Below are 21,225 nucleotides of genomic sequence, written 5' to 3' on the forward strand. Positions count from 1 at the left end.
CTTCAACTAAAAAAATGAAGAAGCTCAGTCACAGCATTTATTTTTTCCATTCCATCCCTCAGAGGGGTTTATATTCAGCTCTGCTGATATGAAATCTATAAATTCAATTTAGTTTCACACGACAATAAAACATAAAAGCATTAAACAATATTAGTAGTATTCTTTCCACAATTATAAATGCACTGTGCGTTCAATTCACCAACTAGGTACACTCTCATAAAGGAATTGATCAAATAACCAGTGAAACGGTTAGCTATATATAGTGCGTACATGTTAGCAAAAATACCATATTGGTATAAAAAATTGGCCACAGAGAAATCATCATTTCCAATCACTTGTGGTTAAAAGTCTGATTTTTGGTTAAACCAATATTCACTAGCACATTGCATATTTTTACAATTTCTGTTGCAATGCACATGTATAGATACATGAAAATACAAAAAATTGCACACACAATCATAAGAGCACATCGCATATTATAGAAAAAAATGAAGTTTTACAAATCTCAATGATTTTCTAGGTCTTGTGAAGAGTATTTTAAATAATATTAATTCCCTATTCTAGTTAATACTTATTTTATTTGAATATAGCTTAATACCACACAAATCTGAGTAAAGGATGAAAATGTATATACTTGTAGATTGGAAGAAAGATGGATTGAATCGAACATATAGATTGAGAAATGTGATGATAGAATAAAGATGCCTAGGTATATTGACATATATGCAAAATATTTATCATCTAATCAATGACCAAAAATCTAGCCTTCATCTTATTTTAAGTTTTATACATTATTTTGATGTTTAGAAATAGAATATAATTTTTTCTTGTAAAGATACATGTAAGCACTATGATAGTTACAGAACTACAAGAAAAAATGCATTATATATATATATACATGCATATTTCTCTACATCTTTATCGTTGTTCGTAAAGCGCCTTAACGTCCTCTACCTTCATCTTTACGTCTATGTGTGTATTATGACGGAATAAACTCATTCATAGATTTTGCCGTTTTGTAGGATGTAGGCATATATAGGCCTATATTGTTTTCTGGTAAATATTGCAAATTAATTGACATCAGACATTGTTTTTCTTATAAAAACTCATATATTTCATGGTATTCAATAAAACAGTGATTAAGAGTTCTCCTCTTCTTCCAATTGTGTTTATTCTTTCTTCCATTAATTATTCAATACTGATGTCATCACACTAATTATGATCAGAATTATCAATGTATTTTTATCATAATTGTTATTTTATACTAATGATAATAACAATAAAATAATAACAAAAATACATATCATCATTATTATCATTATTGCTTATCATTATGATATTATTATTATCATTATTATTGTTATTATCATTATTAAGCAACTGAAAAGACTAAGATTCAATGCATGAAACAACTTTGCTTTACATATAATTTTATCACAGTAGTATAGACCCTTTACTTTATTTCAGATTGCATAAGCAAATATCTGGATGTACTTTTCACACTAAAGACATGTCCCAGTATATACCGGTCAACTATTTCAAGGTGGGATTTAAACTAGTATTTCACATCAGGCAATAAATACAACATATTTCAAAGGAGGTATTAAAAAGCATTTCAAACACATTTTGGGTAATAATATGTAGTAAATTCAGGTCTATATAAAAACAAAAAATGAGGAAAATTAAAAGTTAAATAGAAGCAAAAATGCAACTTACAATGTATCATGCAAAGATGTCTGTGTGATGTAAACACAGAAGTTACAGAACCCAAACTGAATATCATGAGCTGAAGTACAATATAGTAAAACATTGATTTCTACACAGGTGAATGATTTTGAACAAAAGCAACACAAATTTATATAGATATTTTGTCACTTATTTTTTTAACCCTTTTTGAAAAATAAAAAAAGATCGTTATTTTAACAAATGAAGAGCAAAATTGTCAATAGTCAAAATTGAGGTGTTACCTCTTTTCAAAATACCACCCCAATACACCCCTCACCAAAAAAAGAAACTGTGGTCTGTTCACTTTTTAAAGTTCATATCTTGCCTGAGATACTCATCCATATGCATGAATCACTTTAATTTCAGACTTCAGACAAAGTATACATTTAGCAACACAGTGACAAAGCTATTTTTATCTAAAAAAGAAAATTATGCCACAATGATTATAAGGGGAAACTTTTTGTGCCTTTTTGTATTATTGTACATTGTAGTTTGTCCCGAGGTACTTCCAATAGTATCATACCTAACACAAATTTGTGTGTACATGTATGGGGAGTGTTGATGAATTGATTTTGCGCATCTCTATACAAATAAATACACATACTTCACCCAACAACCAGTTGTATATATTTGTGAATATGTAGTTTTCGGTTTTGTGCATAACAAGTAAAATGAACATCAAGGTATCAATATGAGATTCTTGATATCAAAGGAAGCACACAAAATGATGTCTAGTTGCATATGTTTACTAAAAATGATATTCAAGATAAAGCATGGATACTCAAGTCTATAAATAGCCAGTTCTCTGAGGTATACATGGTTCATTCTAGTTAGTAAAAGGTTGTTCTTTTTCATGGCTGGGCAATGTACATGCGATGTAAAAAAATGATTTTAAAAGGGTTTACTTTTCAATCCTAGACACATGAAAATTGTATAACCTATCTTGTAAATAAAAAAGTCAGAGCATTATTCAGGTTGGGTAACACAATGCTTCAGAATGTAAACTCTGAGCGTAATACGAGATGGAAGGACGATTTTAAGGTTCCTTATGAAAGTCCATGTAATACACCTTCTAATGACAGTAACCCTGGGATATCAATACTGCAGTATTATGGGAATGTGATGGATGCACATCAATATAACGCATTTGCGAAAAAACCCTAAAGTTTAGGATTCAGCGATATTGCTGTAATATTTCAGTGTTTGACTGATCATGTATGCTAATATTCATTTTATATCTTGTTTTCTCTTTGGTGACACTAAAAATATCATATCCTGTCACTACTTGGGTTAGTACATTTTTGAGCTTATTTTCCCAAAGATAAGAGCACACATTGTCATTTCTATAATGATAAGTATCCCTTGTTAGATTTAGCCTTTGCATAGACAAATACCACACATTTTCAACACAAAGTGAAATAATTGTTTACTCTGAACTAATTAATTAACATAATAAACCTGTAAAACAGGTAGAATAGGACAGAATGACTTCAAATATTTCCAGAATACAACAGCCCAGAATATATACATACCGGTAATTGTTATTTTTATAACAAAAACATCAAAGAACCCTATTAAAGAAATACAAAGTACCGACACAATTTATAACATGGCTATAATGTTCCATCATCTCCAAAGTACTTAAAGACTTACAGTGTTAATTCCTTTCCTTTTCCCCAAAAAATCAAAACATAAATCAAAACATGACTCTATCACAACATAATTGTAGCTTTGTACCCAAAATAACCAGTAAGTATCAACAATGTTATAGGGGTACTCTAGTCTGAAAAATAATTGTAAAATTCACCAAGCTAAATGTTGGAAATTTTCATTAATAAAGATTACAAATAACAAAGTTACTATTTTGTGAAAACAGTTATCATAATGACTATTCATTAGGTGGGATGATGTCACATCCCCCCTTTCTTCTTATGTTCTTACATGAAATCATAATTATTTAATAATTTCTTACATGTGTGTAGGATATAACTCCCTTATACATGGGTCAAAAATACTTTTTTTGTAATTTCAATATGGGAACAGTTTTTTTTTATTCCTTGTAATGTATCTCGACATGAAATGACAATATATTTTGTCTTGGGTCCGAGAAAAAAGTGTGCGGGGCCAAAATCCAAAATGGCCGCCAAAACCACCCAAAATCACAGTTTTGGCCACAACTTCTTTATTTGGTGGTCTTTTTCTTTGGTTTTGGTGTCTATTCATACTGTATGTATTTGGGGGCAGGCAATTTGTTTTTCCTATTATTAATACTTTTAAACCATTATTTGTAGAGTTAACAGGTAATTGTACCTAAATTTTTCAATTTTTATAGCCTTTTTTCAGCCAAAAAGTAGATTTTTTCGTCCTGGGGTTCTTCAATATTAGGTGGTACGAGGTCAACAATAGCAAGCAGCTTCATAGAGCTATATCGCTTTTATTCCTCTACTATGGGTTTTACGGATATTTGTGAAATATATCTTACATAAAAAAAATGTTAATTATCCATAGTGGCTATACAGTATTAATATATATATATATATATATATAACTGTTGAGATAAGGTAAAAGGAACACAAAAAAACTGTTCCCACAGTAAAACAAAAAATCACCCATTTATAGCCCACTCCTTCTTATAATTAAATAATTTGCAGCTATGAATATCTAATGCATTAAATCAGATGTCAATCCATTTGTAAATAGTTCTTGGAAGACAAAGTTTGAATAGAAATAGCACATCCTCTCTTACAACTTGCTCCCATATTTTAGAGACTAGCTTGTTTTACATTTGCTGACAAGCTCAGTATTATTTCAAATGGCTATTGTATGCCAGAAATGGCAAGCAATACATAGTTTTATCCAAGCAGTGTTCAATGAGAGAAAAAAAGTATGTGTGCACTGAGCCACTGATTCTTACCCGAGTCTGTTTCATGCTAAAAAATATACAATACGTAATAAGATTCAATTTGCGGCCATGATTAAATGACAAATACAGGAATTCAAACCAGTCAAAAATTGATAGGGGTAAAGGGGGTTTTGACTGCAAGACATAATAATAGCCATCATACATTGCAAAAGAATCACCCACAATTGCTACAGTGGTTTATCAAATGAAATTAACTTTGAACAATAAAACCTTTGACAAAAATGAATTTTTCCTAGTTTGAAAATGTTTTTTATTCTAGACATCTCAAGTACGCAGGTGTCTAAAGGTCACATTCTGTAACATGTTAACCAGCATTTGCTTCAGGATTACATACCACAATCTGATCTTCCGTTGCTTTCTGACCATACTCCTCCCATGATCCATCATACACAGCAACATCATTCTTTCCTGCTCTGTACGCAGCCAACGCAAGGAGACAGGCCGTGACCCCTGACCCGCAGGTCGATGTGACAGGTTGGGAGAGGTCAACGCCGCGGTCTGCAAATATCTTGGCAAGCTCTTCTGGGGACTTCATCAGGCGTGCTTTTTCTGAGTCGTCATCATTGAGTAGTGTATTGAAAGGCACATTAGCAGAACCTGGCATATGGCCACGGCATAATCCTTCAAGTTACAAACAAAAGAAAGATAAGACTAAAGACATTCATGATAGAAATACTAGTATATTATTAATAATTACCTATACAATAGCTTCAGCACAACATGACACGTAAATGTGAATTTCTGAATGGTTAAAATTCAATATTAGTTACAGGTGTTTATGTTTTTCTGCATGTTGATGTATTTGCCTAAAACCAAATTTCACTGTATAACTATTGCCCTTTTTACACAGGATTTTCTTAACCCCGGACTATCGCTAACCCCGTACTATCCTTAACCCCGTACTATTTTTTTTCCTTTTCACACATGCCAAATTGTTATTGCTAACCCCGGATAAGGAATGCTTGCTTTTTACACACGAAACTCGCTAACCCCGGACTAGTGGTTTTTGTCGATCATTCGTAGTACAAGTGCTTCACTCGCAATTTCCTTAACCCCGTACTATTTAAGCTTAGCCCACTTTCGTTTTACACATGCGATCTTAACCCCGTACTATTGCTCTTAGCACCGCAATTGGTGGGATAACCCTGCTTTTTTGCAGGGCCAAATAATCCCGTACTATAGGTGGGGTTAGCCCACTTTGCAAAAACGCTGTGTAAAACGAAAGTGGGCTAAGCTTAACCCCGTACTATAGGTGGGGCTAAATTGCCATTTAGCCCCACCAATAGTACGGGTTAAGGAAATTTTAGCCTGTCTAAAAAGGGTATATGTCTCCAAAGACTGATCATTTTACATAATATGATAGTACATTTATTAGGATGTTTTCCAAGTTTATCTTGAAAATAGCCATTAATAACAGTCACCATGACAACATACTGATTGTATCTCAGGATGTCTTTTCAAGAGTATGTCTTATCAAAATGTATCGATTCTTGAAACTACCAGTATGAGCAACTGTAAAACTTTTTAGAATAAAACCCAGTCAAAAGGCAACATATTGTGAATTGGAAAGAAGAGATATTATAGAAGACTATTAATAAACTATATTTGGTAATTATGTTTCCATAAAAATGTTTAAAATAAGTATTCCAAATTACCTTCTCTTGGTTCAGGCACTTGACCAAAGAACCGGGCTGGAGATCTGGCATCCATCACTTGAAACTTGTTAACTTTCAGATTGCCTGTCATATCGCTAAATCTTCGGACCAAATTTGGTTGAAGCTCTGGTTTGAACTCCCTTTTCTCCACCTCACTGGGAGCTGTGCGGCTACATAAAGGATAACCTGCCTTCTCCCACAGAGGGAGCCCTCCATTGAGTACTGAGACAGCGTTGTGTCCAAAAACACGAAACAACCACCAAACCCTTGCCGCTGAAAATATTCCGTATTGTGGGTGATTGTCGTAGACTACGACATGTGTATTGTTGCAGATGCCACGTTCCCCGACATATTCAGCGAAGAACTCTGGTGTTGGAAGAGTATGGGAGAAAGGAGAGTGTGGGAGCGTGCAATCATCAATGCTGAACTGCTCTGCACCAGGGATGTGCTTCTTGGCAAATTCTGCTTTTGGGTCCTTCCCGCTACCTGGCATGTACCAATTCCCATCCAGAACTCTGAGATATTGAGTTTGTGGTGATAAGATTCGGGAAAGCCATTCACAGCTTACTAGACTACTCACTCTCTGCATCTTGCCAACCAAATGAAGTCGGTTCCTATTTTTTTTTGGAAAAAAAGAAAAGAAAAGGAGTGTTAGACAGGATTTACCAAGACCGATTCAAAATTGTCAATGCTCTATTGTCTAATTATTGAGTGATAAAATTATTTTGTAGAAGTTGGCAAGTTGCACAAAAAGTAGATAAAACAAAATAAAAAATTGAATTACCATGTGGAAGGCCTATTAAGTTTTAGTAAATAAGGCTAGGCTTAATCTAAGCTAAGGAATTTAACATTAGTAGGAAATATGCCAAACATATTTACACAAGTTTCCAATCATAAGTTATGCTCTAACGTTGCATGTAACTTAGTACTATAATTCTAGGCTCTAACCTTCATACCTACCTACATGACTTCATTAGCATATAGATATATATTATCATGATTATCAGAACCTAAGATATCAGAGATATGAACATGATGAAGGGGTTACTTTGAGGGGCAAGGGATCCACTAGCTGCATTATTGCCATTAAAAAAAAAACTAAAATTGAGCCACATATGATATAACCATTAACTGTTACTAAAATATCCAATCCAGGGACCAGGCCATGCCAGCTAAGCCAAGGCCTAAGCAAGCTCACTAATGGGTGATTCCATACGTGTCGTACGGGACATTTAGAGAACATTTGACAGTTTTTGACAAGAAAAAACAAAAAATATTCCAGTAACTATAGGTGGTCATCAACTACTACCAGAGTGTAAGAAAAACCAAGACTTAACATGACTTGAATTCACATCCTGTATAATACAGATTAAAAATAGTAATGTGTCGTACGGACGCAGAAAAAGTGGCTTTTTTAGAAACCTCAAGTTTGTACTCAAAAGTCTGTGAGTTGGGCAGATAAATTTCATAGAAACTGAACTCAAATTGACACTCAATTACCCAAGAACAAACACATTTACAAAAGAAAGCAAAATAAACATTCATGAATAAATAAAGCACATTATAATTTTCGAGAACATTGTGGCGTACGGGACATTCAAAATGTGTCGTACGGGACATCTCTAAATTGAAGCCAAACTTTCTTACTTTATGTCACTTTGACTTCTTCAATCACATTATTTGGCTGATGATAATGATAATCCCATCAAACTAAGACATTCATTAGGTTAGAAACCGCTATTAGATGAATATTTCTGTCAATATATCATAAACAAAATAATGTGTCGTACGGGACAATTGTGTGTCGTACGGGACACTTGTGTGTCGTACGGGACACTTGTGTGTCGTACGGGACACTTGTGTGTTGTACAGGCACTGCGTGTTGTACTGGGCAGCCTGAATAAATAAACATGAACTTTTTATCAATCAGAAGGAGCATTGCCCCTAAATTCTTGCTTATTTATGAATAGTCTTTTAATAAGCAGTCATTCAGGACAATACAATTAGGTAACCTCAATATATACAATTGGGAGCAATATGTTATAATTTTTTCATGATGGGAAATGTACGAGTGTTCACACCATTTTTACGAGCTGAAAAACTTCAGGTTTTGTGTGAAGTTATATTTTAGGGAACTACTTGATGATTTCCAAACACTATTTAAACAATAAATGAATGAAACTTTGTGTAAATTATGGGGCTAAAATGATCATGATGTTATGATTTTTTATATAAAATGTATATCTACATATATGTCACAACTGTCACTTTTTTCCCTTTTTTGGTCACAATTTTTTGTCTAAAGAAATGCGGTTCTACTTTTTCAAACCCATCTGCATTTCATGAAACCATATGGTTTGTCTTATTTTCAAGATTTTTTTACAACTTGAAAAACGTAAGGAGTTTCAATATTCAATATTCAATAAGGGAAGTCCAAATAGATGATCATGATGATTGATATGATTTTTTTTTACATCTTATAATAATTCCACATTAGCATGCAAGAGGAAGTCATCTTCCAGGCTAGGTTGAAATATAAAAGTTTTCTTTTCATGCTCAATGAAAAGAAATTAACCTGCTCTGATCAGTGAAAATCACCAGTTTAGCTGAAGGGATTCACAAAAGAATAAGCCTACATGAAATCAATTAAAATGTTTAGAATCACCTATTTCATGTTCTATGGAGATAAACAAAGTACTTTTTCAGTTCACTTTATGTTAAATCAATTAAATGAATTTAAATATGCCTACTATTTATGGTTTCTGAATCCAAATCCTGCAATTAGATGCATTATTATATTGTGTGTCGTACAGGACATGTCCCGTACGACACAGCGTGTGTCGTACGGGACATTTTTTAATAGGACAATAATTGAAAAATGAAGGGCAGTAATTAGATCCTTATGGGATAAATCGATCACCCATGGGTCAAACAAAGAGAAACTCATTTTATGAAATTGCATCATCAAAAATAAAATTGTAGAAAAAACTTTTGCATTGTCATGTGTCGTACGGGACATTGCCAAAAATAGGTTCGGAAAAATCAGGGCTGCCCCTATTATGGATCATGAAAATGTTGTAGATATTATTTGGAACCATCAATGATATATTATTCTATTGACCTGCAATATTTTCAATCTTCTCTTGCTTTGCAAATAATTGTTTCAGGTGGAATTTGTACTTGACTATTCAATGAGCAAAATTATTGAAAATTTAAAATTCCATTGTTCTCCCCCCAAAAAACTATATCTGTCTTCACTTTTGGTTAAAACTCATAATTTTCATAAAATTTAGGTATCATAGTAAAATATTACACTACTTATGACTTATTGAAAGCATGTTGAAATTTATGATATTTTTGAAGTTCTAGTGTGGAATCGCCCTAATATATTTTAGAATCTCAAAGTTAAAAGTCATTCCATGGCATTTCCAAGTTCCATTTCCACCCTCTATTTGATATTATCTGGTTTAATAATACTTTCCACTCTTAATAATTTTCACTTTGAAAACTACAGAATAAAGTCGACCTTTTTGGTTAAACATACAGTTTCATGCCATGACCGACATGCCGCGCCCACGGCCACGCCCATGAATGGATTGGCATGGACGCAAGTTAGATTAGATTGCCTCTCCGCAAATCGCAATTTCAAAAAGTTAACTTTTATTTGGTCCTGGGCCTGGTCGATTTGGCAATGGGCAGTTTCCCACGGTCATGATCAGACTTAGCTTATTATTTTGGTAAATGAAGAATAGGACAGTCTATAAATAATTGGCGAATTCATACTTACAAGGGCTTACAAGGTGGTGTTATTCAATAATGTACCAGAGCCTGTCGGATTAAGATGAACATCTATCGATATAAACATTGGTTATGAAACGCTGGAAGTGAAGAATACTACATTTCATCTTAATAGTTCTATACAATAATGTTAGACCTAAACTTAGAAAGTAGGTTGTAGGTAATTTTTTCTGAGGAATATTCCAAAGTATTTTGCAGAATCTAAGATGAGAAAAATGTAATTTTCTTGATTTTTGTTTCATTTCTTCTAAGTTAACTTATGGATCGCTAAAACTTGATGGGTTTGTTGTAATGATGGCAGGGCCAAACGAGTTTTTCTCTGGCGTTATTGGAAAGGTGACTTTCGTCAACAAGGTAAGATTCGTGAATATGTTATAATATGCCTTATTTGAACCATGGCTGTCGTGAAATCGTAAATGCAATGATACGAACTCATGCATTTTGTTTTGACTGAACCTGTATACCGTGTGTCAGTCATGCCAGTGACAGTGACTTTATACTGTAGTCCCATATATGCTTATTTATTGTGTAGCCGAGCTGAATTCTAGACACAATTGCAACGCGCGCCGCGCTTTGCCTTTAGTACTAACTTTTAGTAGATAACTGTTAGAGCAAGATAAGAAAGAAAAGAAAAGTAATTTTCAATAGTAATAATAATAATAATGAGAGGACGATGAAGAGGTGGGAGATGCATGAAAGAGGTTAGAAAAAAAGAGAGAAAGGAAGGAAGGTAAGAAGATAAGAAAAAGATGAGAGATAAGAGTAGACTCTGAGAGAAAGAAATGAAGGAAGGAAAGAAAGAAAGAGGATCATGGAATTAAGAGAAAGAAGGAAAGGAAGATGGAGAAATAAAGGGGAAGTTCACCCTGATGAAAAGTTTATTGTAAAATTAGACGAAAAAATAAAAAAATATTGCCTAAGAGTTGAAAAAAAAAATAAAGTTAAAAATAACTGTCAATTGTCATATGCATGCAGCTTTCCTACATTCATATGGTAAAAAATCAATAAATGCCACTTTCTCAGAAAATTGAAAATTGTTTTTACTTTTCTTCAGTATATCAATAGACAAATCATTTCCCACTGGTTCCTAAAACTAGAAAACAAAAGTAGGTCATCATGACCCCCCCCCAATAAAAAGGAAATTTAAGCATTTCATGTTACATTATATTTGGGGCAGGTACTCATTTATGACATCACAAAGCCACAAATTATAATTATAATAGCTTGATTAAACTTTAATTATTTGTCCTCAATTCTTCACCAATATTTGTTAATGATTTTTACTGCTATTTTTAAAACCAACTTTTCTTCAGGGTTAAATTTCCCTTGAAAAGTAGAATGGAGAGCAGAAAAAGAAGCTAGAGCAGGGATATGGAACATTTACATTATTCTAAATTTTTCATTTTCAATCTTAATATTATAACTATCATCATCATCATCATCTTGGTCTGTACTAGAGGGTAGGTAGATCTCCCGGTCGTAAACACTTGATGCATAATTAAAAGTCTAACAAGTATAGTGTGGGCATGGATGTCAGACAATTTTAAAATGTTTGCTTATTCTGTAATGTATTGGCATGATCACATACTTATTCTGTAATGTATAAACATGATCGCATTCCTCTCCCCCTTCCATATTGTTTACCCTCTTTCCCCTATTCTATTGGTTTAGCCAAAGGAAAGTTCAGTAACTTTTATAGCAGGTCAGAACTTGTAGGTGCAGTTTTAGTTGAATGTTCACACATTTTCACACATTCACATAATTTATAGATCAGGTGATTAGAGTATTTTCTACTGCCCTGAAAATGTAAGAATGTAGCAATGTGAATGCTTGCGAGTTCTTTATGTAACAAGGAATATTTCTTCTTGTTTAACAGTGGCCATTGCTTTTGAAAGCAACTCAGGATGATGACATTCCAACCCCTGGCTATCTCTTCAAAGAAATAGCAGGTAAGTTTGATAAATTGTTAAGTAACCCATAGGTTGTGTAATCCCAGAGTCCATGTATGAACCTCTTAGATATGGCCTTCATCTTCCTTTCTATTTATTACATCAAGTGTTCAGTTCCAATAGGCAGCAAGTTAACCCATTATTAAATGATATTTGAATCTGGACAGGATTTTAAAGCTAGCATATGTTCTCCCATCTGCCTAATTTTTTAAAAATGTATATATTTATTTATTTATTTGTTGATTTATTTATTTATGTATTTATTCATTCATTTATTTGTTTGTACGTCTGTTCATTTATTTATTTGTTTATTATTATTTTGAGGTGTAGGGGTAGATGCAAGGATAGATGATAAAACCATTATTCTCTTCCCACATTTAATGATGATTATAAAGGATTTGTACTTTTGGTCAAGTGAACAAAAAATGATGTTATTTCATGCTATTCTTTGAATATGTCTGATAAAGATGTAATTATAGTTAAAAAGATGTTTGAACAGAGCTTGCAGGAGTGATTAACCATAAAAACATAAATATACATAAAAATGTTTATTCATACATAGATAGAAGAAAATTCCTGTGTATTATATATATGTTTGTCTTCTGCTTCTAAGTCCAAGATAATGAGGCTTAGTGGCTGACCTTATAGATGGCATGATTTACTCTCAGTCTTTTTATCACAGTAGGGACAATGGTAGAGTCAGGATTCTAACTCACAACCTTCTGATTATGATTATGATTCCAATGCTCTAACCACTAGCCTTTCTACCCAACATATTCTAAGCTATGTAGATACTTACATTATGGAACATGTATATTTAATTATTTAGTACTCTAGAGCAAGAGAAGCTGCTATGACTGATCATCAGACATGAAAATTATGCCCATAAAGGAGTAAATTGATGATGTTGTTAATGAATTGTTTATTCCTTTTTTTGTAGATATAACATATGAATCTGGAAGCAATTGTCAATGTTTGGTTGACTTCATGGTGGAAAGACTAGAGAAGAAATCATGTCATATCAAATACAAGGTATGGAGATGTCGAAACTATTGCAGTTCAGAGAGGGAGAAAAAGAGAGTGGGGGAGAGAGGGGGTGGGGAAGGAGGGAGAGAAAGAGAGATTTCAGATAGAAAGTGAGAGGAATGGGAGGAGAGGGATTAAGGAGAAGGATATCATATGAGAGAGCACGGCAGAGAAAGAAGTAATGTCCTTCTGTTCACTGGGTTGGGGAGAGGGGGCAACTGCATCCCTTCTCCTGTACTCCAAACACGAATCATCATACCATGTTTATTGATTTTTATATCCGGTTTGTTTACAATAAATATTTCATAATGCATGTATATAGAAAACAATTTGGAGGAGATTGAAAGTATATTGCATTATTGAGCCAGCTTAATGTTTATTCTTGCTTGTGAATACATAAGTTATTCAAAAATGTAATTAAATAGTTGTTAAATTATGTAGATTGTATTCAAAATTTGACATGAGATATTAGAATCAGCACTGGAAAGGGTGATGGTTTTATTGTTCTCGAATTCAATAGATCATTTTTTTTACTCGCATCTGGCATAGAATGTTACTGTGTATACAAATTGCTATGTTTACCCATCACCGTTTCTACACTGCATAACACTTCTCCCAGTGGCTCACTTCATCCTAGTTTAGCTTCTTGTAAGTACTGCCAAAGGGATTACTACATCAAGTAGCTAAAACAAGTACTTTATTATATTATATTTGTTAGGTTCTCAAGATACTGCTTCATTTGGTTGAGAAAGGCCATCCATCTTTCTGTGAAGGTCTGAGACGTAAGGCTCAAGGAATTCAATCGTCTGCAAGTAAGTCTGAGGTTCAAGCAGCTCACATCAATTAAAAGAAAATATTGGATTTTCATAAATTTTGTGATAAAAAAATCACAAATAATAATTGAGAAAAAAAATGGAAAATAAAACAAACCCACATTACACATTATTAGTACATTGGAAAAATACAGCATATTGACAAATAATGAACAAGTAATAAACAAGCAATCATGGCAGTATTTTTTTTTCTCCTCTACATAAAAGGCAAGTGTGTACAAGTGTGCATGAGAAGAGGGATAAGATGGGATAATTTGCTTGTAAACATAAAATGGTTCATTACATTTATGAGGAATTGAGCTATATTTTTATGTATTGAATTGATATTTTGGCTTTTACTCTCATAGTGAATCAAATCTTTTTTTGATTTCAAGATAATATTAATGGGGTGATAAGACCATGTATCTCAAATATTTGTTAAAATATTACTTCATTCATTTCATGTGATTCAATTATTTCAATGACTAGATTGTACATTAGGAGAATCCCACTTTTAGGTCTGAAAGATACGAAGCCCATGCCTTATATTTCAATAGTCTTACACTGAGATTACATTATACAAATAGCGAATAGGCATGAGTGCGATGGTGCGAGGTTTCGTATGAGGTGAAAGACGGAGTGGAATAGAGCGTCTCTTTCTTTCACCGAATGCAAAATCTTGCACCATTGCACAAATAAGAATATTTGCTATTTGTGTTGTACAATGCCTCGGAATCTAGTGAAAATATGAACATAACAAGAGTTTTTCCCTGCAGTAATCTATGAAAAGGGAGCAAAAATATTGAAAGCGAAAAGCAAAATCCCACAACAAGCGCACTTGACCTTGGGCAGCATTGCACATTTAGCCAGCAGGCCATACACGCAGCTTATTTTTATTGAACGCAATGAATTGAATTGAATTGTGACGTCATCTCTTAAAGCCGTGCAACAGTACATTTTGGATGGTACGTCGTGTGTGCAACGGTACGAGTATTCGACATTCTGCTTTCCATTTGCTCGCGTACAACAAGCTAAGGAGGCGTTGTACAATATATTGTAGCACTTGCTTATTTACGGGCACAAATGACAGAAAAGGTAAATAAATAATAAAAAGTGCATAACAAATCTCAAAGGCCAATGAGGTGGACATCAATGCCGGTCAACTGGCTATCCATGGCTTTGGTCTTTGAATGGCCTCGGATTCATGTAAGCGCAGAAGCCAGTTAGCCATGCCATCATAGGGAAGACTGTCCCATTGGATATTTTAATGGCAGTACAGTTTTCTTTGTTCTGAACATTTAACTTTTTTGGATGGGGGTTTTGTTGGCCCAAGTACATTAAAAATGCTTGTTGAATAGTTTGCACCTTGTTCTCATTAAATCAGCAAACCTGATTTATCTCTTTTATTTCAGAAGATTTTGTTATCTTTCTCTGTTTTTTTTAAACAAATTGCACTTAAACACAACTCTTCAGTCAGGAGCAAAAGAGAGAGAAAAAACAGGAGACAACAAAGACGAAGGATATTAAGAAGGAGGAGGAATGGAAGGATGAGAAAGCAAAGAACATGAAGAAGAAGTTGAAGAGGAAAAAGAAGGAAAAGGAGAATCTCTGCTTCAATACCTTTCCACATTTCAAAAAGCATCAATTTATTTTCCAATATCTGTTCTCAACCTGCGTTCTTTTTCTCTCTTTTTTTTTAATCAGAATGTAGTGGTCCTCCTGATCCCCTTCATGGAATGGCGCCATACGTTGCTGTGAGAAAAGCAGCTAAGGTCAGTATGTTTTGGTGAAAGAGCAATGATCCATTTTAATGGGCTACAATATTAAAAAAAAATTCCTTCATTTGAACGAGTGTTAGGTAGTAGTATGCAGGGCTTCAAACCATTTGTATTAAAGTGCTATAGAAAATTTTCATTCTTGTTATGATATATTTATTAACCTTAATTTTGTTGTGTTGCCATGCAAGCAACAACCAAAAAGTGATACAATTTCTGCCTATTTTGGCACCTCTTTGGTGTTCTACTGAAAACAGCGGTTGACTATGTATATATGATCACATTGTCGGTGATTTTAAGTAGAATGCATGCTAGATATCATAAATTATGAATAGACAAGGTCACATAACAACTGCAATGTGTTTAACTGGGTAACCTTATTAACATAATTTTGTGTAATTAATCTTATTCAAATTTTTTTAGGTCCATAGCAAATGATTTGCTGAAATGCATAAATTTAATTTCTTATTATTTGTACTAGACCTAGACCTAGAACACATTTTTAAAAAATTACCCGTAGGATATAGCTAGTCTACCCATAACTGCCTCCTTATTCATTAAGAAAGACTAATTTGCATTAGTTGCAAACCTCCATGTCATGAGGGCCTGTCAACTACTTCATAGTAGATGGACAGTCAACCTGCCCGAAACTTCGAGAAACCTCTCTTCACTTCATCCTGCTACTACTCAAACCATCGCTACTCAAGCCATATTCAGCTCATCTCATCTGGTTTACAGTCCTTTTAAGGACTTCTCTCACTTTCAAGAAAGAATACTTCTAATTTCCTCTTTTCATCCTATCTCCTCTTTCATTTTCAATCTTTCTGCCTGTATTTCCTTCCCTTCTTCACATTACACATGGTGAATCGTAAACCTCCATGTTACTTCATAGTTCTCATCATAAATCATGCAAATTTCATATCAACACTTATTAGAATTAAATGGATCTGTGGATCACTAGGTCAGAAACTTTTACCTGATAATCCAAAAGGTTGTCATAGTGTAACAACTTTTTCATAATATATTTGAGGAACAGGATATATCTTAATATTTAATTTTGACCAGACGTTCTCACAATAATTCTCTTAAGAGTTTAAATGCACTAGAAGTATACATAATAAATAATGGTTGGAATCGTACTTATACATACTGATACAGGCATTGAGTGAGAGGTTATTTGACACAGAGTTCACAAACGCCAGACCATCGACCAATCAATCTTGGAAGCAAGGTCACATGACACATGACATTAAGCAGTCAAGAGAGGGCAGCATTACCAAGAAGATGGAAGGATTCGGAAACACTTCAGTTGTGTCACAGAGTAAGAGGCTTTGTACCATTTTTATTGATATATTTTTAAAGCTCATCAAGGCATGTGATGGAGCTTAGCAACAGTTGCTTGGATTAGAAAAGGTGGTTAAGAATCTGGTTTGAACCATGGTTTATGCAGATTTTATGCATTGATAAGTTCTTAATTCCGCATATATTTTGAGAATGGGTATAATAGTGAATGCATCCTTTTACCGGAGATCATGATATTGATGCTTGTTGCTGTGGTTTGAGTCTAATATGTATTTCCTTATGTGAACAGTGGACTTGATAAAACTGCGAGCTCATTGATGTTCAAACCAACTATTTTTTTCACCGTTTTTTATATCAAATTGTGATTCTTTCATTGTGCACATGTGCATGGTATTGATTTTGTCATAAACGAGTTATCTTTTATAGGTTTATGCATTATAAACAGCTAGTTTTTCATTAGGTTTAGCAAGAATATGTTTATTAAAAAGGAAAAAAAATCTGTGAAACAAATAGTGATTCCTTTATACGTACTGTGGTATATTGTTGCTTCGAGACTTTCCCGATCATTGTGATAAAATAAGACTGTTGTGCCTTTATTCAAATTGTTTAGAAAAAATAAGAGAATTTCTGCTTGGTCCTGTACAGAACCAGTTACAATAGAATCCCTTGGAGAGACGGTGAAGGGTGGCTTTCAACAGATAGCCAGCAAGCTGAGTGGTGAGAACAAAAGTGCAATGACCTTTAACCAGGCTGATACAGGTTACAAGCCTCTCCATGGTTACGACCCGACCTCCATCAACAATCCTCAGAGCCCAGTCAGGCATGGTGAGACACTTTTTTTCATTATGTTGTATGTTACATACTTAAACAATTTGATTCAAATGTTTGAAGTGATATACTCCCTTCCCAAGTCACAAAGGATGTTTTAACTACTTTAACCGGTGTGTTGGCTCAGATGGTAGAGCGTCTGTCTCACAAATGGGAGGTTGGGAGCTCAAGCCCCGGCAGCGTCAGACTCAAAAAGTTAATATGGGAGTTGCTGCTATATTCTGTGTGGCATTCATTGATTTTAGGGATAGAGCAACGTCGAACCGGTGCTGCTCATAATTTTAGTTTTGGCTTATGGTAGGGGTTTGAGTTCCAAAAGAAATTGATTATATTGATTGCCTCCAGTGATAAAATTTGAGTTTTATTTGCAGAGTTTTCATGAGAAAAATTTATGTTGGAGCGATTATTTATGGAATCGCCAAGGGATTTTGGGATGTCTCTGATCAGCCCTCCATGTAAGAACTTTGGGTTGAGCAGAATGTTCTATAAAAAAACATGGAGAAAATAGATAGGTATCTCAGAAAAGGTCATGATTTTAACAAGGAATCAACCTGTCAAATTGCCCCTACATGCTTGATGAGCTGCTGGGAATGGTTTTCTCAGCAATATGTACCAACTGACTACTTCCAGTAGCATTGGATGAAAGCCAACTTCGTTCTTCTTCCAAGGGCTCTCCAGCCCATGTTTAGAAAATGAATGAATTAATAAAAATCTTCCATCTTTTCTTTCCATCTTCTAGGCTTGGTGAGCAGCCGGTCTGCTGAGTGGTCCCCTCATCGTTCTGTTACAACTGACTACTCTCCAGTTACAATGGATGAAGCAGAAGATGAGACTAGAGAAGCGATCTCCAGGACTTCAAAGACATACTCATCCTCATCAAGATGTTTGCCACATCAGAGAATAGATGTTGAAAGATCATCTATGCCTTGCATATCAAAAGGTATAGAAAGAATGTGTATGAAGTGCTATATAAGTAAAATATATTATTATTCATTATTATAGAGATATATTTAATGTTGGTTATGCACACTGTCATGATTTTTTTAATTAACAACTTGTTTTATATTTTTATAATTTCTTTCTTTTTCACCTTGTTTCATACTTTTCTAGATTGCTTTAATTTTATACAGCAGTCACAATTTTGTTTTTATCAATTATGATTATGATTTTTAATAAAAGGATTTCTATTAATTTCCAGGTACAATAGGACAATTACCTGTAGGTTTTCTAAATTTATGAAATGGATGGGGAATGATTCCATTTTAAGTGAATGTCTTTATTTTTTACTACTTTGCAGATTATTTCAAAATGGCTTACTTTGAAGTGGCAGCAGTTATTAAATAACTATTTAACTTTAGATGACTTCCCAAAGTAGCATATTTTTCTGTGTATGACAGCAATTATCTTCAGCGACATACAATCACATTAAAGCAATTACAAATTTCTTCACAATTTTGTTTCATTTGAAGAGGAAGACACCAATCTTATTGATACATCATCAGTCTCCAGAGGGAGGGAAAGCAATGGATCAAAGAGCAGTGATCAGCTGAGTGGTGCAGGATCAGACCTATCAGAAAGGTATAAAAATTCATCTGTTAACAAATTTTATAGGTATGGGGAGGGCATGGGAGTAGGACTGTTGCTCTTTTATACTCCTCTTTGGCTTTCCTCGTCCTCTTGTTGCTATTTTCTTTTTCAGCCTGCTATTCAAAATAGTGTTGATGATGATGTATAAGGGCCATGTAACAAACTTTACTGAATAAAGTGTTCCTTTTAATCATATGGCAAAACAGAATGTTACAATCAATTGTCAACACCTTTGGCAGTCTCCCGTGCATTACTTAATTCAATATAGTAGCAATGCTGACTTAAAAAAAACAAGTAAATTTTTTCAAAACAGTAGCCAAAAATGAAAAGTATGGAAAGGGAATTTTAAAAAAATGAAGAAAAAGTGTGAAATAAAAAGATGATTTAGCTCTTTCTTTGACCAGTCATGCTCATGTTTTCCATTGAAATGAATAACTCAGAATCACCTAGCTGTGATATATATATATATATATATGCCCCTTTAATAAAATGCCCAGCGCTGCCCCTATATGTGATTATCTTATTGTCTTGTTTGGCTTGTTCTTCAGACTTGCATCAGTGAGTGTAGTCGATTGGTCAGAAGAAGTGTCCACTGTAGAATCGTTCATCTTATGCCATCAGGAAGCCAGACCAACACCAACCAAAGAACAGCTTCAGAAGTTTGTCAAGAGGTATGTGAATATTTCATATTCTCTCTGCTTATATGTTTGGTGATGATGTCATTCTTGTTGGATGTGTAAATTGTGTGTGTGTGTGTATAAGTTTTTACAGAAGTGTATCCAACATTCTCACCCAGTTCAATGCATGCACAAGTGGAGATTGGTTTTGTGAGACTACTATCCAAAATAATACCAAAGCACTTAGATTGTAACTAAATTCATTACATTTCACCCATACATGAATTTCTGTATAATGCTTCTCCGGCTACATAGATGTTCAGTGCAGGCACTGTGAAGCAGAAAATGACAGCATCATGCCATCATGACGAAGCAAGGGATTGATATACATGTAAAGTCTAACTCAGTTACTAAAAGTTGATTCACAGATGCAAAGACTTCTGAGCAGTTTATCCAGGCTCTGTAATGTGTCATTCAGATTACTGTAATACTTTACGCTATAGGATGCCTGATTCCTAAATTAACAAATTACAAGTAGATGTAATTCAAAACTCTGCAGCACAACTTGTTACCTGTAAGAAACATTCCCGCATCACACCCGTCTTAAAATTACTACATTGGCTCTCAGTCCAGATGTGTGTAATGTTTAAAGTACTGCTTTTAACTTATCAGTGTCCCCATGCAATGGCTCCAAAATACCTCATGGAATGTTTAGTTAAGTATGTACCATCTCACAATCTTAGATCAGCTCAGAAGGACCTTTTACATTGTCCTCATTCTCACACCAGGTTTTATGGAAAACGTTCGTTTGCCCATATTACCCCTTCACTTTGGAATACCACCCCATCATAGGTAAAGAACTCTTCTACACCCAAGTTCAAATCCACCTTGAAAACATACTTATTTAAAAAGAATTTTGAATGAGTTAGTACCTTGATTGCCAGCAATTTTTCGCTTTTTCCTCCTTTCTCTCTCTTCTGGCAGTGATGTGCACTATTTATTTATGTTGATAATGATATTATTATTATCATTATTATTAGATTGAAAGATGAAGACTCTTAAATTTTTATTAATGTTTAAATCTGCCCAGTAACTGAATACTAATTAGATCACGTGCCATAGGCTGTCAGGCCAGGGGCATTAACATTGCACTCCAACTCATTTTATGTTTTTCATGTGTAGAAATGTGTGCACAGAAACAATACCATTATAAATATCATCCATTCAT

At 34.0% G+C, this 21,225-nt stretch overlaps 2 protein-coding genes across 2 annotated transcripts; one reads left to right on the top strand and one right to left on the bottom strand.

The window, feature by feature from the left end:
* Positions 1-4,343: 4,343 nt before the first annotated feature.
* On the bottom strand, positions 4,344-10,167 carry LOC121423254 (3-mercaptopyruvate sulfurtransferase-like). The gene is made up of 3 exons (XM_041618579.1): positions 10,091-10,167; positions 6,304-6,917; positions 4,344-5,269 (listed from the first exon to the last, which is right to left on the bottom strand). Exons 2-3 carry the CDS (start codon positions 6,890-6,892, stop codon positions 4,953-4,955), a joined length of 906 nt encoding a protein of 301 aa, XP_041474513.1. The 5' UTR covers positions 6,893-6,917; positions 10,091-10,167; the 3' UTR covers positions 4,344-4,952.
* Positions 10,168-10,231: 64 nt separating this feature from the next.
* Positions 10,232-20,125, top strand: LOC121422838 (AP-4 complex accessory subunit tepsin-like). The gene is made up of 10 exons (XM_041618049.1): positions 10,232-10,455; positions 11,978-12,050; positions 12,991-13,082; positions 13,795-13,888; positions 15,593-15,660; positions 16,822-16,984; positions 17,611-17,790; positions 18,533-18,733; positions 19,263-19,371; positions 19,929-20,125. The coding sequence occupies exons 1-10, from the start codon at positions 10,393-10,395 to the stop codon at positions 20,092-20,094; spliced, it is 1,209 nt and encodes a 402-aa protein (XP_041473983.1). The 5' UTR covers positions 10,232-10,392; the 3' UTR covers positions 20,095-20,125.
* The last annotated feature ends 1,100 nt before the right edge of the window (positions 20,126-21,225 follow it).

The sequence above is a fragment of the Lytechinus variegatus genome, chromosome 10 (genome assembly GCF_018143015.1).
Source record: "Lytechinus variegatus isolate NC3 chromosome 10, Lvar_3.0, whole genome shotgun sequence".
In the NCBI taxonomy this organism is placed as follows: Eukaryota; Metazoa; Echinodermata; class Echinoidea; order Temnopleuroida; family Toxopneustidae; genus Lytechinus; species Lytechinus variegatus.

Bases quoted from the DNA above. Each gene is read 5' to 3' on its own strand.
- LOC121422838 (XM_041618049.1), top strand. From the start codon at position 10,393: ATGATGGCAGGGCCAAACGAGTTTTTCTCTGGCGTTATTGGAAAGGTG. The intron at 16,985-17,610 runs GTAAGAGGCTTT...GGTCCTGTACAG, and splicing joins CACTTCAGTTGTGTCACAGA to AACCAGTTACAATAGAATCC. The intron at 17,791-18,532 runs GTGAGACACTTT...TCCATCTTCTAG, and splicing joins TCAGAGCCCAGTCAGGCATG to GCTTGGTGAGCAGCCGGTCT.
- LOC121423254 (XM_041618579.1), bottom strand. From the start codon at position 6,892: ATGCAGAGAGTGAGTAGTCTAGTAAGCTGTGAATGGCTTTCCCGAATC. The intron at 5,270-6,303 runs GTAATTTGGAAT...TGTAACTTGAAG, and splicing joins AGTGCCTGAACCAAGAGAAG to GATTATGCCGTGGCCATATG.